The sequence below is a fragment of the Anser anser genome, assembly GCF_964211835.1.
Source record: "Anser anser genome assembly, chromosome: 18".
Taxonomy (NCBI): domain Eukaryota; kingdom Metazoa; phylum Chordata; class Aves; order Anseriformes; family Anatidae; genus Anser; species Anser anser.
The window spans coordinates 1,782,035-1,797,604 of NC_139739.1; the positions used below are offsets into that span (position 1 = coordinate 1,782,035).

A 15,570-nucleotide genomic window follows, 5' to 3' on the forward strand; every position below is an offset into this window, starting at 1 on the left:
GGCGGGGCTCCGCGCGCGCATCCGCGGCTCGCGGCACCGGGGGCTGATGGCGGGGAGGTGCGGGAAGAGGCCGCGGCCGGAGGAGGAGGAGGCGGAGGGGGAGGACGGGGGGGCCGTGCCCGTGCCCGTGCCGCCGCCGCCCCCCTGCCGCCAGATCCGCGGGCAGGGCCTGAGCTGCGAGTACCGGCTGCTGTTCGGCCCCGCCGAGGCGGACGGCGTCCTGCGGCGGCTGGAGCGGGACGTGCGGTACCGGCCGGGTGAGCGCCCGGGAGCCGCCGCCGCCGAGCGGGGAGGGAACGGCGGCGGCACCGGGGGGGAGAAACAGAGGTGGGCGGCTGTCAGCTGCTGCCTGCGGGACCCGGGAACTCGGGGGGGGGGGGACATCCCCTGGGGGGGACATCCCGGGGTGGTGGCATCCCCCGGTAACCGGGCCGCGGAGCTAACCCCGACCCCTTTGCCTCTCGTTTGAGCAGACGACCAGACCAAGCTGCACGTCTTCGGCAAATGGCACAGCATTCCCAGGAGGCAGGCAGTCTATGGAGACCCCGAGCTGACGTACACGTACTCGGGGGTCACCTTTTCTCCCGAGCCATGGATCCCAGTCCTCGAACACATCAGGGACCGCGTTGCCTCGGTCACGGGACACAACTTTAATTTTGTCCTCATTAACAGGTACGTCAGGTGTCCGACTGCATCGAGCAGCTTGTCGTTCAGATGAAAAATTGCTTGCTTGAGTGTCAATAGATCACTGAAAAATTGTTTGACGTTCATTTTATGGAACTGGGAGAACTAATTATTCCGCTTACAGATACAAAGACGGTCTGGACCACATAGGCGAACACCGAGATGACGAGAGAGAACTGGTCCCACGCAGCCCCATCGCGTCTGTGTCCTTCGGAGCCTGCAGGGACTTTGTTTTTAGGCACTGTGATTCCCGAGGGAAAAATGCAACGCGCCGCATCAAGCCCGTCACGCTGCAGCTAGCCCACGGCAGCCTGCTGATGATGAAGTACCCCACCAACGTGTACTGGTATCACAGCCTGCCCGTCCGCAAGAGGGTGCTCAGTCCGAGGATCAACCTGACGTTTCGGAAAGTGATAGCTATAGACAAGAAGTGAGATACTCAGCGATCAAGCACCCGGTCTTTAGACTCTGAAAATGAAGGTTTTCTTCCCCAGTATGGCTGCCAGTTTCTGCCTCAAACAGTCTTTGACAATCCAAAGCATTAAACCAGAAAAGTTGATAGTATACCTGGTAATTTGCTAATAAATAGTGCAACTATTGATCTGCAGTGCCAAGAATGCTTTGTCAGTATGCTGTTGCTGTAGTCCTGCTGACACACATATTTTTAATGAGTAATACCCTTGTTTTGGTCGGGAGGAAGTTTGTTCTCATCTGATCTTAATCTGGCCGCTTGCTCAGAAAGATCAAAATACTCTGTATCATTGAGATAGCGGTGAAAAGTTTGTAAATTCTATAAAGTGCAAGGTGTGATCATTCCGAGTGAGCCTGTAAGCTGACAGCATTCATTGCCTGACACTTTCTAATATGTTCTGTCAAGGAGTTACACGTTGCTTGTTTTTAAAAATAAAATACAAATGAGACCACCGTGAAAGGAGGATTGCTAAGATACAAACACAGTGAGTGCAATATGCTGTACAGTCACTATGACCAGTCTGCAGCTATTCCTCCGTTGCTTTACCTCGTCTGCTTGCACGGAAGACCGGGTTCTTTTGGTCAGCAGCGTGGTGGGACAGGAAAGGAGGATGCCCGAGGTCCTGAGCCAGAATGGGAACTGGTCGCTGTGTAACCAGGCTGTAAACGTGTGAGTAGCGCTGGGCTGCAGCAGGTCTGGCAGGGCTATGGAATTAACAGTTTGGAATGGATAATCCCCACCCTCTGCCACTACCAGGAAGTGGGATATTTAGCGTGGAAAGCTGTGGGAATGCATTTTACCCAGAGAACGTGAAGTGCTGCTTCTGTCAGATACACCGTATGTGGCCTAGCTTAGAGCTTGGTCTTTGTTTCAAGAAATTACCACATGCGGACAGCTACTTCTCCTGTTAAGTTTGTTCGTTTATTGCTACTGTACAGTTACAAAAATACCCTGAAGTGAAAACGCAACTTCAAACAGCAGCGCAGTGGTTTGACTCTAATATCGTACATTTTTAAATAATACACAAAATAAAACAAGAATCCAAACGCAGAGATGTCACCCGGGGGGCCTTATCCGATGTTTTGTAACCTCCATTTCCTTAACACCTTTTCCACCACGAAAGCCTGTGAGTAACAAGGAACAATATTGGATGATCCTCACGTGCCTGCACAGAGCCCAGTGACTTCAAAAGGTGGAGGCCGGGTGGCAAAGATCTGCAAAGGTCTTTGATGCTCCCAGTAGGCTGAGAGTATCCAGCACAGCACAGGACCAGGACTGAGGCGCCGACACTTGCCACACCTTCCTCAGAGCACTAAGCCAAGGCTGCCTACTCCTTCCCAACAGTGAAAACCAGAACAAATGCTGACTATTCAACCCTCATCTCTATAGCCCTCAAGGAAGCTTTCAGAGTAAGCCTGCAGCTGAGTGAAAGCGAGCAGTTTATTATGTCACGCGGCAACTATGCTTCCATACCCAAACTAGTCCCTGCTAGAAAGCAGCTCTTTGAAAAAAAAAAGAAAAAAAAGCAACCATTAAAGGTGCAAGTTTGTAGTACTGCGTGGCTTTATGTCACCGTTATGTCACTGTTACTTATGTCACGCTGATGAGTTTAAGACTGTTAGTCCATTGTGTGCGCATGTTCTGACTCACCTCCAGCATTGCTGCTTTCTAAACAAAATGACCTGTTCGAGTGAACTTAAAATTCAGAGTTTAAAAGCCCTAAACAGACCCTACTGAGAACAGGTATTGCAGAATATACGCTACTGGCAGTGGAAATGTTTGAGGTACAAACTGTAGACCTGCTGGAGCTAGCTGCTTTGCAGGATGTTTTCTCTTGGGTGACCCCCAGCACTGCTTTACAGAATTCCTACCACACACCCGTGCTGCCCAGAACGGAGGAGTCCCTCCCCTCTTAGCTTCCCCAAGCCTGTTAGATCTTAGTTCAGGACATTTTTGGCATTTTGCATCCTTTTTTTTATTTTTTTTCCTTAAAAAAGAAAAGTTAAAACCATGCTACTGCTGGTGCCCTAGCCTAGACAGGGAGGCTTCCTCTAATTAGTATGTTTGTAGACTTAGAGCGTTTTATATACTATGAACGTTACCTGGGGAAGGAGTTGTGATCCATACTCTGGAACAATGTGACTGTAGTAAGTCTTTTTTCATGTACATCTATTACCACTCCTATTTTAGCTGGTTTTGAGCTTCCCATTAAGGAACTTGAACGCCTGTGAGCTTCACGTAGTGATACCAATACAGGAAGTAGAAAGTTGCCTTAAAAAACTACTAAGACAGTTGTTACCATTCGAAAACGTAGTTGCTGCTATACACTGAAACATCTAGTCTGAGAAATTAGTCTTTTTCTTCCAAGCTACAAGGACAGAAGAGAGCTAAAAACAGTCTACATACTTTATTCCCGATCATTTAAAAAGTCAAAAGTAGTTTTTGCTTCTCCTTTCCTGCTTTGTTTGGGATTTTTTTTTTTTAAACACATCAATCTAGAGCAGCAAAGTACAACTTCCATGTACTTTGCAGGTCTCTCGGTGTGTGGAGAGCTGCATATCTAACGCAGTGACAGTCTTTCCAGACTGCTTTACCAGACAAGCGCCCATCAGTCCTGATTCATTTGCAGATACTCTAACGAGGATGCTTGGGTTGTTGTGTCTTAGCTCACAGTCACAACCAGAATAAGCCCTAATGCTCAGCTGCAAGCCTGACAACGTACATGTGAAGGGTTGATGGAAAATGACGGTTTGCAACATTAAAATAGGAAGGGCGCATCTAGAACACCAATTACAGTAGCCTTGAAGTAACGGCATTAAAAGTTGTAGTCCATACTACAAGCAACAGTATTCACAGTTTCATAGTGACCAAGGGAATTACAATACTGATCGCTAACAAAAGCTTCCGTCTCTTAATTTCACCTATAGAGCAAAGATACAGGGCAACAAATCAGGGCGTCAGCTCTTCATTGATAAAAGAATTTGATCTTTCCTCCTGGAAAAAGGAAACTGCAGTTTGAATCAGTAAAAGTATTTTTGTGATGTATAAAGAACTGAAATCTTAGGAAAACGGTGAAGAGGGAAATAGATTTTTGGATTGTGCCTGTTATGTAGAGATGCCTTGTTTTATTCATTAGCTGTGATATCAGAAGAAATCTTGTTTGTTCGTAATTCATCCCATCATCTTGAGACATTTATCAGAACACAACTGACATGCAGTGGACTCAGACAATGGTAACCTAACTATTCAAATAAGCTCAAGGCACTTTGTTTCTCAAGTCATTGCCTTTGCTAACGGTAGCTTCCCATCAGCTGCTTCTGGGGCTCCCTCGTTCAGAAATGTCTGCAGTGAAATGTACAGGATTAAAAGCATCTCCCTTTGAAAATTCACGTCAGAATAGGGAATACGGCCCTGGGAAGTCTGTTTGAAGTGTCTGTTTTAGAGCTGTGATGTTGACAAAATTACTACCTAACAGAATAAATGCTTCTGTAATACAAATACGTTTTGGACTGCACAGCATTAGCAGACCAACTTTGGGTAGCATAATTTTGGTACAAAACAACTCCCACAGGAGCCAGCCGTTGCCATAGAGGGAGGGGAAAGTTAAAGGGCCTGTGGTGGATTATTTGCATAACAGACAAGAGGTGCAATGAGGATCTCGGAGGAATTTTGGCAGTTTTTGTCCTCCTTCAGCTCTCAATCATTCTTCAGCCCTCAGCTCCAAACGTTGGTGCTGTACCTTCGAGTGAACACGCTCATAGAAAAGCAAGTACGCACTAGAAGAAAGGACTTCCTGCAAACTAGCTTTGCGAACTGTGTCATCTGAAATCCATAACCACTGATTGCTGACAGACAGCGGGTTCTTTGAAGAAGGTGGAGAGCGGCGGTAAGTCACAAAGTGTCCAGAATGCATGTCTCCGTGATGAACTACGACTGCCATCAGACGGTAAAGGTATACAGGGGAACTGAAGGAAAAATGAGAAAAAGGAAAGGGTCACCAGACCTCGTGGATCACACATGTACCTAAAGAAGCTCTCTCTTGTTTTCTCTTCAGTTGCAATTTCTTTTCGGAGCAAACAGATGTCTCTGTCAGAGACATGCTGCTTTGCAATTACTTCTCAGTATACTAAGTCTTCACTGCAGTGCTGCCTTATTCTGCTGAGAAAACCAAACCATTCATTTTAACAGTTTAATGCACCAGAGGCCTACTACGTTTTGCACACTGTAACTGACTGAATTTTTCAGTAATGTTTTCCATCAGACGTACCAACATGCCAGTGTTTAGTTCTTACAGCACTGACTGAACAGAAAAGTTATTCTAGAAAGATGTTTTTAACTGAAAAGAGGTAAAGTTGTGTCAGGTAATCCACAGATGACAATGGGTGTACTTGCAAGGACTTGCTCTACAACTGTCTTCAGAACAAATATTTGGCACAAAACGCTTCCAGGCTCCTCTTCCTACAGAGACTGCAGGAAGTGTGTTCCCCATGGAAATAATAAGCAATGGGAGACAGAAGAAATATTATAGAACTAACTGTCATTGGTTGCAGACATGAAAACAAGTGAATCTTCTCAAAGGCCAAGAAAACCAATTATCAGCAGAAGCATCAAGACTGGATTTACAAAGTAGAATCATTGCAGCTGCAACTTAAATTGAGCTTGTTAAAAATAATTGTAAAGAAAAATTTGTAAGAGTTCTAAGAATTTCTTGCGATAATTATAAAAAAGAGGAAGAAGTAAAAGGAAGGGGTAGTAGAAAAACGGTAAGAATAAGAATATGGGTATTCAGAAGAATGACTGCTGCATCATGAATCATAGAAAGGAGACTGAATTTTGCTTGTAATATGCTATACTCTGTTTTCTAGGAGCAGAGACATGGAGCCAAAGACAACCACAAAAAATCAGACAAGAGAAGAGCAAAAAATTTCTGCACAGGAGCTAGGACAGATGTTAAATGCTATGACTACACAGCCTTCTGCTAAAGACAGAATAAAGAAATACGTAATTTGAACAGACAGAAATACAAACAAGGTACACATTTCTCACTTACCTGCATTCAGGGAATGCAGTGAGCGAAAAAGCTCCCGAGGACATTAAAAATGAAGTGGAGCAGGCACCATTCATAATGAGCGATTTAGTACCATGTGTCTGTTCTGCATCTGCAAAAAAGAGGACACATTCAGTAATTTAACTTAATTTAAGATTGCTAATAACTGCTTCTGTTTCTACTGTATCTAAAAAGTATTGTGAAGTACTGTGAAATTATTTTACTCGATTCGCTACATTAGCGCAATCCCTTAGCAATGAGAGGAGTATAATATAAAAACAATTACCACCGTCTTTGGATATGACACGTGAAAATGGCCATGTGTACAAAATCCCAAATAAGTAAAAAACCCCGAGTTGCCTAAGTCGTAGACTTACTACAGCTAGATTTTCCAGTTGCTTTCTAAGACGTCACCATTCAAAGCATTCTTTCTGTGCCTGTTCTGAAGCCTCAGAAGAGATCACTAACAAGCTAATTGCTAGGACTTCCGAGTACAACGTTCATCAGTCCTTTGGATCTAAAACATGTAAGTTCTTCGCTATATGGCATTTGTTTGTTTCTATGTTTTTTAATATCCAGTAGAATCAAATTAAATAATTAAAACTGAACTGTAAGCCCGGAACAGGATATCTTATTACTTGCTGGGAAAGGGATTTTTACCCATCCTCTTTACACAGTTTAAGTAAAGATACTGCTCTTAGAATGACATTCTGCACATCAGATGATGTTTTATCACTGAAATGGAGAAATACCTGACTTATTTTACTTTCAAAATAAATACCTGAAGGTTTTACTGCTACCCCATCCTTTGTTCCAGGCTTTGTCTCTTCAGAGTTTTTCTGATTCAGATCACTCTGGCTTGATTTATGAACAGGAACGTGATACTTGTAGATGTCCATGATCAGGAACTCGTTGAACTGTACGTGTTCATGACGTTTCAGGGGTGTGCCTTGGTTTGACCAGCTCAGTCTTTGCAGATGGATACATAAACACTGAGGGAGCTTCAGCCAAGTTCCATACAAAAGGAAAGCCAAAATACATTTTAAATGAAGAGAAACAGCTCTTAAAAGTTAAAAGCACACTAATGGAATGGGTAAGTCTAACGGATAAGGAAAAAAATCAATGAACTGTTGTTTCTTTGTGTGTTACTCTATCTGCATTAAACTTACTGTAGTAGTATCTGTGAATCACGATAAAAACTCACAAATTTTGAGATTTCTAATGATGCCATTACTGTTCACTAGGCAGTAGGAGAGCTCAGATTAATCATTTTCTCCAAATGGCAGAAGAAAAAAATAAGTCAATAAAGATATGTTCTTGTTCCTAAAAAGCGCATATCATTTAGCTTGTTGATGTGTGAGGTAGAAATGAGGACTGGAATTTGTTGCAGTGAGACATTTGCTAACACCCAATAAGTAACAGCTTTGCACAGTAAAAGTACATGGTGAAAAAAAGTCGAGTAGTTATAAATATCTGACACTCAGATGTCATGTCAGGGCTAACCTTTGTCAGTAAGTACATATTATTATTAACAGCACCTAAGGCTCTTAATTAGACCAGTGCCCTGTTGTCCTCTGCATTATATAATCACAAAGTAAGAAGAAACAAGAGCTTCTAATATAAATTGTACCTGCTGTTTAGCACCGTATTCTGTTGTTTAAACCATCAGTATTTAGAACATTTTAAATTCTTTGAAATGTGCATTTGCAAAATATCATACAAATAAATTTTATATATGAATCACTTTACTTACCAAGAAAATAAAGAATTAACACAAGACATACGAACTGCAATTAAGCCAAACTCATGTTTAAACACTTTGCTGAATAAAATAATATTCACATTCTTTAAGCTACAGAGTTGATGCTTTGCTGAAGCAAGACCTCAATGACTACAACTATTTGACAAGTGAACTTTTTTTTTTTAAGTTAAACATTAAAGTGCAATACCAAGAAGTAGACATGAAGCAAACAGATGAAAGAAAGAAAATACTGTTTAATAAGACTGAAAAACAGATTTGGGGGGTTAGTTTGCCTCACCTTCCCTAACTTCAATTGCTTAACAAACGTTGTTCTCTGGTTTTCTATGCTCTGTCCATTCAGACTCCCTTCTGCCTGAATCTGCAATCAAAGAGAAAAAATAGCCATTTGATTACTTGTTGTACCTAATTACACATCATAATACTGTAGACAAAAGTAACTTTCTGTCAAGAGCTATGCTCAGTTCATTAATTGCATATACAATTTTCCATGAACATTTTCAAGAGTTGTTGGTCTATCCTAATGGATCACAGTTCTAACACAAAATTAAGCAGAAATGAGCATTTAGAAAACAAACCCAGTCTGCAGGTTTACGTGTAGTTCTCTGCCTCTTCTGTTAGTTTTCAAACAAACCATTTTGGATCTCTATTATCAAACCGCAGTCACCTGTAAAGTACTGTTTAAAAATACCAGAACAAAAAAATATCTCAAGTATTATCTAGATCCAAACAAAGCATTTGTAAATTGTTATACTAGTAATAAATAAAGCTTAAAAAAAAAGTGAGGTAGTAACTCCCTTTTTATCGTAAGAAATCCCAAGCAGGCTGGAGGCTTTAGTCATGAAACAAGGAATAGAAAACCAAAGCCATAATTCTCAGTCAGAAGGCTTGAAATTGAGCTAGAATGGTACATAAATTAAAACTACATACTTTTGTGCAGTTGTCACACACAACATCCTTCACAGATTCACAGGATATGAAATGATGGAGGCAGTGATCCAGCGTCAGTGGACGACCCTTAGAACAACACCAACACCAAAAATTATTTGCAGTAGTTTTAGGGTGCGTACCATTTAATTCTGTGACAGTATTTTCATAATCTCTGCCATAGGAACCATAAAATTGCAGATTTGCTTCTGGAGAAAACTGACTAACTGGCTGAGTATAGAAAGCATATAATACAACTAACTGTGGGGATTCTTCCTTACGCTGGATTCCACATGGAAAACATTGCAGCCAGTAGATATAAACAGTAGCTCTGACTCCCTGCGTGCCTCCTTTTGTGACATTTTAAAAATCACAAATTCCTGGGCCTGTTGCTATTTTTCCTCCAAAGTTCCAGCACCTCTTGGGTCACCTTTTGCACTTTGTCCCTCTACACAGGAGAAATACTGCATTTCATTGAGTTTAGGCATTGCTTCCTGTGCTTCCTTGTAGGATGTACTACACACTGCCAGTGTGAATGGCATTATCTTCAATGATGGTATAAAATAAAATACAAATAGCACAAGATGTATCAGAATCTGAATCCTCTAGCTATCCAGAAGCATATTCTGGAGATAGAAGTCAGTTTCCATGAGGGAAAGTAGTTGTTTCTTGCCTGTAAAGATAAATCTCTAGCAGACATTAGGTAACAAACTGCTACAGTACAAAGGTCCTGCACATTTTGCCCCAGAAATCTACAGTGTTTTGTCATTTAAAGTTTCTTCACCAAGCCCAAGGGAAACAAAAACAATTTCTAGTTGAAATCACTTGATCTAAAAGACTGTATTGGGTAATAGCGTGCTATCACTGCAGAGACAGAGCACTTGAAGGTCACCTTCTGCGGCTGCCAAAAACACACGGCCCTTAGGATACGATCTGGTCTGTTCAAATTACGACGAAGAGACCAAACACTTCACCAGGAGAAACAGAAAACTACTGGTGTCAAAGTCAGGCTTGTTGTACTAACTGGTAATTTGGCATAACGCATTCGTGGTAAAGTACTGTGGTAGCACAACAGGATCATTTATAAAGACAATAAACTCTAGCTGCTCATTTACGCAGGCTGTAGCACCTTAAAAAGACAGCAGTGAAGATAAAGCTATGATGACAAGGCAGTAGACGGACCAGCTGGATCACGCATCAGAAACAGATACATACCCACACAGCTGCTGGAATACTCAGTGAGAGACTGTCAAAGGTATCGTACCTCACAGGACTCTGCAAGAGAATATTTCACATCCAGCGAGCAAAAGACTACAACAGACCAAAAAAACCACAAAACCAACCAACCACACAACACTGTCATGCAAGACAAATGTATACCTTCTGCTGTCCACGTATATCTGGTGGAATAGGGTCAAGAACACCCACGTTCCCCACTGCAGCGCTAGGAAATACCCGGTGCAGCACACAAGGTGCTACTCTGCCTGTTTCTACTGAAGCTGCCCCTGCTCACTTAAATTCGTTTGCACATTTTTGAAAAGTGGAAGTACTAAATGTACTCTCATAGTTTGATCTATGAATGAGTTTTATTTTCTGTAATTTTTTTTTAACCTAGATTTTCTTCACCTCCTTACTCTGGAAAACTAGACCGCAACTTAATTTGCCTTTGCATGTACAGTCTCAATACTGCATGCTGAATGAATAGCTAGTCCTAATCCACGCGAGTGGATTTTCGGGTATGATACTGTGATATCGGATAATAAACGTAATAAGACACTTATTGTCTGATAAGACAGCTGTTATCCCCAGAAAGTGAATCACACTGCATTTTCTTCAGTAAGTTTAGCGACGTGTTCTTGTTCATCAGCAATACCATAAGTACCTGGAAAAGTAACAGCTGAAGCTGTCAGTCCTGCAAACCTTTGAGCTTAAACCAGCTACGTTGGAAACAAGGGCTGATGATTTCACCTCAGAATGCACTCTGAGTCTCAGGCATCCTTTTTCACGTATAGATAATACCAGACACACTTTGTTATACCTGGTGTTCACAGTGTTTGCAAACCATGTTGCTAGTCAGCCTTCCATGAAAAGGATGCTGAGACTTCCAGCGATTTGACACAGGAGGAAGAGACCCTGAAACACAAAATTGAAATTGCACTTTTATTTTCAAAACATTAACGTTTATCACTATAATTCCCCCTTCTTGACCCACAGCAACAAAAGTAACTGCTCTAAAACACATTCTGTCCCACTGACAAATATCTACTGGTATTTTACAGCTGAAGGGGAGATGTTCTTCAGTCCAATAAAGACAAAGATCAATTAATCTTATCCCCTTAATAAGCAAAGTGAATACGCTATGGATTAATATTTATATTTCAGGATGGAAAAAATACCTACCTCTTGTTCTGCAGCTTATTTGCTTTTGGGTTATTTCTGGCTGCTACAGGGGAAGATAAAAGATTCATTAACTCAGAAGACCTTAAGTATTAAATATGTTCTTATTTCATGCCTGATATGCCTTTTATATGTTATAACAATTGTATGAATTTCAGTGTCATCATATTTGAGAAAGACCAAAAAACCTGGCGCAACAATAAACTTCTAAGTGGCAAAAAAGAACACTTCTAATAAAAGGAACAATTAACCCATGGAATTCTCTGCCTGAGAGCACTGAAATAAAAGCCTAACAGATCTGATAGACTCTTTGTATCCATTTTAGATAAAAAGAGATATAAATCTTCTATCAGCATTAAGCTGACCACTAATATTGCAAGATAAGCTACAACTTCGCCTCCAAATGTATTACTCCATAAGCGTCCATTCTGCAGTTTTCAAACCTCTTTCATCTGTCAGGTCTTACAGATAAGGAAAATTGGTTAGGTGGACTGCTGTTCCACGCTAGCACTTCAATCCCTACATTCAGTGGATTTAGGCACGCAAAAACCCACGTGGAAGTGGGATTGGTATAAACTCAAATACATTTGCTTTCAAACTTTTTTTTTATTCGTTTGCCTGACCTATTAATTCATTCCTATCAGAGCAGTAAAGAGCTTTGTAAACGTAATGAAAATGACTTCAGTTTCTAAACAGACACCTTATACTTGACATGCTTAGGAATCTAGGCAGACTGCCAAGGAGATATGGGAACTTCTCCTGACAATGAAATAACATCAGTAAAGGAGTCACCTCCAGTGAATGCACATCAAACAGATGCGTGACACGTGGCTGACGATCCCGTTCATCTTCCAACGAAGAGGTAAGTACGTGAAATAGTTCATGAGCATCCTATTAAGTAGAGACGTAAGAGTTAGAGAAAGCAAAACCAAAAGAAATCCAAACATACACCTGGGGTACTGATGCTCACCTGACTACATCATTGCACTAGGCAATTAAAGGAAAAATTACTGCTTAGAGCCCATCTTACACCTTAACAGCAATCATTTGCGCATCCACTGCAATTTTGGCAAAAAGTGTTTTAGATGAAGCTGAACTTCACAACAGCACACGTTATTAACAATAGTCTGCTTCGGATAAATTCAAAAGGTACTAAAACCCTTGGAGGAAAAAAAAATGGATGTATAAGTGCCAGCTTCCCTGAGCTTCAATAAAAGCATCATTGAAATCTGTGCTATTTGTTTTGGCTCTGAAACATAAAAGAAGGATACAACCACATTTTGTGAATGAGATAATTGATTTGGCTCCTGGGCCAGCTGGATTCACTTAGTGGCTGAAAATACTGAGAACAAGGCTTAGAAATCTTGTATGTGACTGAATTTGGGAATGTTAGTGAAATAGAGCTCATAGATAGAATAGATACTTTAGCATAGACCCTTAAGATACAGCAAAGTTAGGGCTGTATGCCTTCTGTTTTAGTATTACTGGCTCCATTTTACCAAATCTGGTGTAATTAAGTATGAGTTTTGAAGCAGACGGGGTTTCCATGACAAATATATACGCAAACTGAAAGCACCACTCATTAATCACATGGCTGTTCTCCTTCACTATTTAAAGTAAACTTTGCTACAGCAAAGATTTCACACCCAGTGTTATTAGTACTATAGCTTCAGTTTTCTTTTATTCCTTATCTAAGCTGTGTACCAGGCAGTTTAGCTTGAATTTTGTAATCACCTGCTCTTCAAATGATGAGATCTGCCACCTGTAAATTCTTAAAACTTCTAATAAGCAGCTGGCATCCAGGACATCATCTTCCGTTACCTCTTGACAGGATAAAGCTAAAGACATTACATTTTAAAATGTTAGAAGGTGCCACAAAGAATGGTTAGAACACAGATCTCTGTATTTTGGGATTTATGGTACTTAGGCGTAACTGATTACCACAAAGTTAGTCTTGATTAAGACAGATAAATGATGACAATCAAACTAGAATGTATTAATTAGCATTCTCACCTGACAGTGTAACAGACTGCATTTGTTTTCCTCATCTAATACATATGCAAAATAAAAAGTTTCTCAACTAACTGATACAGAGAGAATAAATATTAACACTGTATGAAAAGATAAATTTTATCCAACATAAAACGTATTTCATTTAATAGTCTGTATTTTTGACAAAATAGTAGGCTTGCAAAAAATGCTTAAATTGTATTATAATACATTAATTTTCTTGTATATAGATTTTTGAGTGCCCATCTAATTGCGATAGTATTTTCCTACTTATACCAAAACCATTTTTATATTGTTTTCAGCATTAATATTCTGTGAACAACAAATGCCTGTGGCAATGGGTTCCATAACCATGTTTTCAGCACCCCTGCTGCCCTCTACCTCAGTCTGTTCGACCTGCTGGGAAATGGCTTCTTCCAAACAGGGTGCGGGATGCTTGACTAGCCGCTGCTTCTTGATTGCCAGGCGAGTCAAGCAAGACCTGAAACATTCAGCTGTTGGCCAGGGAACCAAACAGCTTCGGGGACACATGCAGTTGGGCCTTATATTACTCGGGCTTGGTACAAAAATACCTTTTAGATCTCTACCTGTCTGTGAAAGTCGATTGAATTTGGTCAATGAGTTCAAAGTTAATAGGTAGAAATTTAAAAAAAAAGAGAGGAATGAGAGACCACCTGACCTTCCTTCCTTTAGGAAATAAAGCTTACAAAGAGTACCTATGCTAAGTATTTTCTTAGCTTATCACAACATGAAAAGGTGAAAGTACCTCTGAGGAGATGCAGCAAAGTGAGTGACAAGTATTGATGCTCGGTGGATTGGTTCTGTTCTGTCTTGTATTGTGCTGTAAATTCCTCCAGCCACTTGATGAAAGACGGACAGGAAGATAAGCCTTGCAGCAAAGAGTTCATAAAACAGGTGTTTCCTAAGTTCAGGAGGCCAGGTACGAGCCCTACAAATACATAGGTAAGAGTTTACACCATGAAGCCTAGGAAAACTTTACTATTTTCACCGGCAGGTGTTCCACTAGGTATTAAAATTACATTAAAATTAAATTATTTCAATCTATTCAGTGCCTGCACCTGCTGAAAATTAGAAGACTCCCATACGCATGACAGCATACTAGAGCTACGTACGTGGTGGTCTCCGAGAGTTTCACCACTCCAAAAGTCTTTCTAAATTTTTGTTTGAAAAATACTCACTCTCCTGATAGGGATAGCTTTATAACAACAACAGTAAGTTTCAGGATTATCTGCAAATTGCTGTACGAGCAGGAATTTAGAACTGTAAACGCTTGGTTCCCAACAGACAGAGCGCTGGGAGCCCCGAGGTCGCCGCTGTGCCTCGGCGGGGCCTGGGGAGGCCGGGATCACCACACCGTGCCAAAACCTCGCCAAGGGCTAGCACAGGGCATGTCTGTACAACTCCGCTTAGCGAGAGGCTTTCGCTTACCTTGTACTGATGTCAATGAGAAGGTATTTTGCACCCCAAAGCACAAAATAAAATCAAAGCCTTTACCTGCAGCAGTTCGGTAACGAGCTTATCACAAAAGCGATATAAATATACGTATAATAAGTCATAATTTTTAAAAAAAACAACAATTTATATAGGGAATACTTTACGACAGCAACAGAAGTCAACAGTTCAACCCCAATCTCCTCAGGCGTCACGTTTCTAAACACGAGGAGAAGGGCCACAACCGTCTCCCCAGCCATAGCAAGGAACGAGGAAGCCGAAAGCAGAACCGAGCGCGTTCCCGACGCCGGCAGCGGGGCCGCACCTCTCCGGCGCCTCTTCCTCTGGGCGATGGGCCCCCACAGCACGTAGACACCGGCGGCCAGGGCGGCCGCCAGCCCCCCGAGCACGCCCCAGCTCCTCATCGCCGCACCTGCAGCGGGACGACGACGACGACGCCGCCGTCAGGGAGCGGCTCCGCGGGGCGAGGCGGGGCGAGCCGTGCCTGCCGCGGAGGGTTCGGCTCCCCCCGCCCCCGGGCCCGGTGCCGGTGCCGGTGCCGGTCCCATCCCCGCAGCCCCGGTCCTGACCTGGCGGAGCCGCCCCAGGCCCGCAACCCCCCCCCCCTCGCCTCAGCGCCCCCCGCCCCGCCGCGGAACCCGTCCCCGAGGGCTGTGGGGGGGGGCGGACGGCGGGAGGGGTGCGCCGGAAGTGGAGCGGGGGGCCCGCTTAGCGGCCGGACCGCCCCTAGCAACGGTTGCTAAGGCCGCGGGAGGGCCTGCTCGGCCTGGCCCAGCCCGGCCCGGTCCGGCCCCGGCCCGC

General features: G+C 42.6%; 2 protein-coding genes across 4 annotated transcripts; one reads left to right on the top strand and one right to left on the bottom strand.

Moving 5' to 3' along the window:
• Nucleotides 1-46: 46 nt before the first annotated feature.
• ALKBH2 (alkB homolog 2, alpha-ketoglutarate dependent dioxygenase) lies at nt 47-1,606 on the top strand (the record flags this gene model as incomplete). Its single annotated transcript, XM_083804553.1, has 3 exons — nt 47-257; nt 474-672; nt 809-1,606. The coding sequence occupies 3 exons, from the start codon at nt 47-49 to the stop codon at nt 1,116-1,118; spliced, it is 720 nt and encodes a 239-aa protein (XP_083660679.1). The 3' UTR covers nt 1,119-1,606.
• A 454-nt stretch (nt 1,607-2,060) lies between these two features.
• On the bottom strand, nt 2,061-15,439 carry USP30 (ubiquitin specific peptidase 30). 3 transcript variants are annotated; one of them, XM_083804122.1, is made up of 13 exons: nt 15,339-15,368; nt 15,074-15,181; nt 14,063-14,245; nt 13,021-13,124; nt 12,079-12,177; nt 11,290-11,332; nt 10,928-11,022; nt 10,105-10,164; nt 8,893-8,979; nt 8,243-8,323; nt 6,985-7,204; nt 6,207-6,315; nt 2,061-5,121 (listed from the first exon to the last, which is right to left on the bottom strand). In XM_083804122.1, the coding sequence occupies exons 2-13, from the start codon at nt 15,171-15,173 to the stop codon at nt 4,857-4,859; spliced, it is 1,446 nt and encodes a 481-aa protein (XP_083660248.1). In that variant the 5' UTR covers nt 15,174-15,181; nt 15,339-15,368; the 3' UTR covers nt 2,061-4,856. The 3 variants fall into 3 exon arrangements, with proteins under 3 accessions (XP_083660248.1, XP_083660249.1, XP_083660250.1); XM_083804123.1 differs by having other exon boundaries at nt 11,290-11,329; nt 15,074-15,439; XM_083804124.1 differs by lacking the exons at nt 15,074-15,181; nt 15,339-15,368 and adding an exon at nt 14,916-15,058.
• Nucleotides 15,440-15,570: the final 131 nt, after the last annotated feature.

Coding starts and splice junctions, on each gene's coding strand:
- USP30 (XM_083804122.1), bottom strand. CDS start 15,173: ATGAGGAGCTGGGGCGTGCTCGGGGGGCTGGCGGCCGCCCTGGCCGCC. Junction 11,333..12,078: donor TTGATGTGCATTCACTGGAG/GTGACTCCTTTA, acceptor CTTCCCCTGTAG/CAGCCAGAAATAACCCAAAA. Junction 10,165..10,927: donor GCAAACACTGTGAACACCAG/GTATAACAAAGT, acceptor ATTCTCTTGCAG/AGTCCTGTGAGGTACGATAC.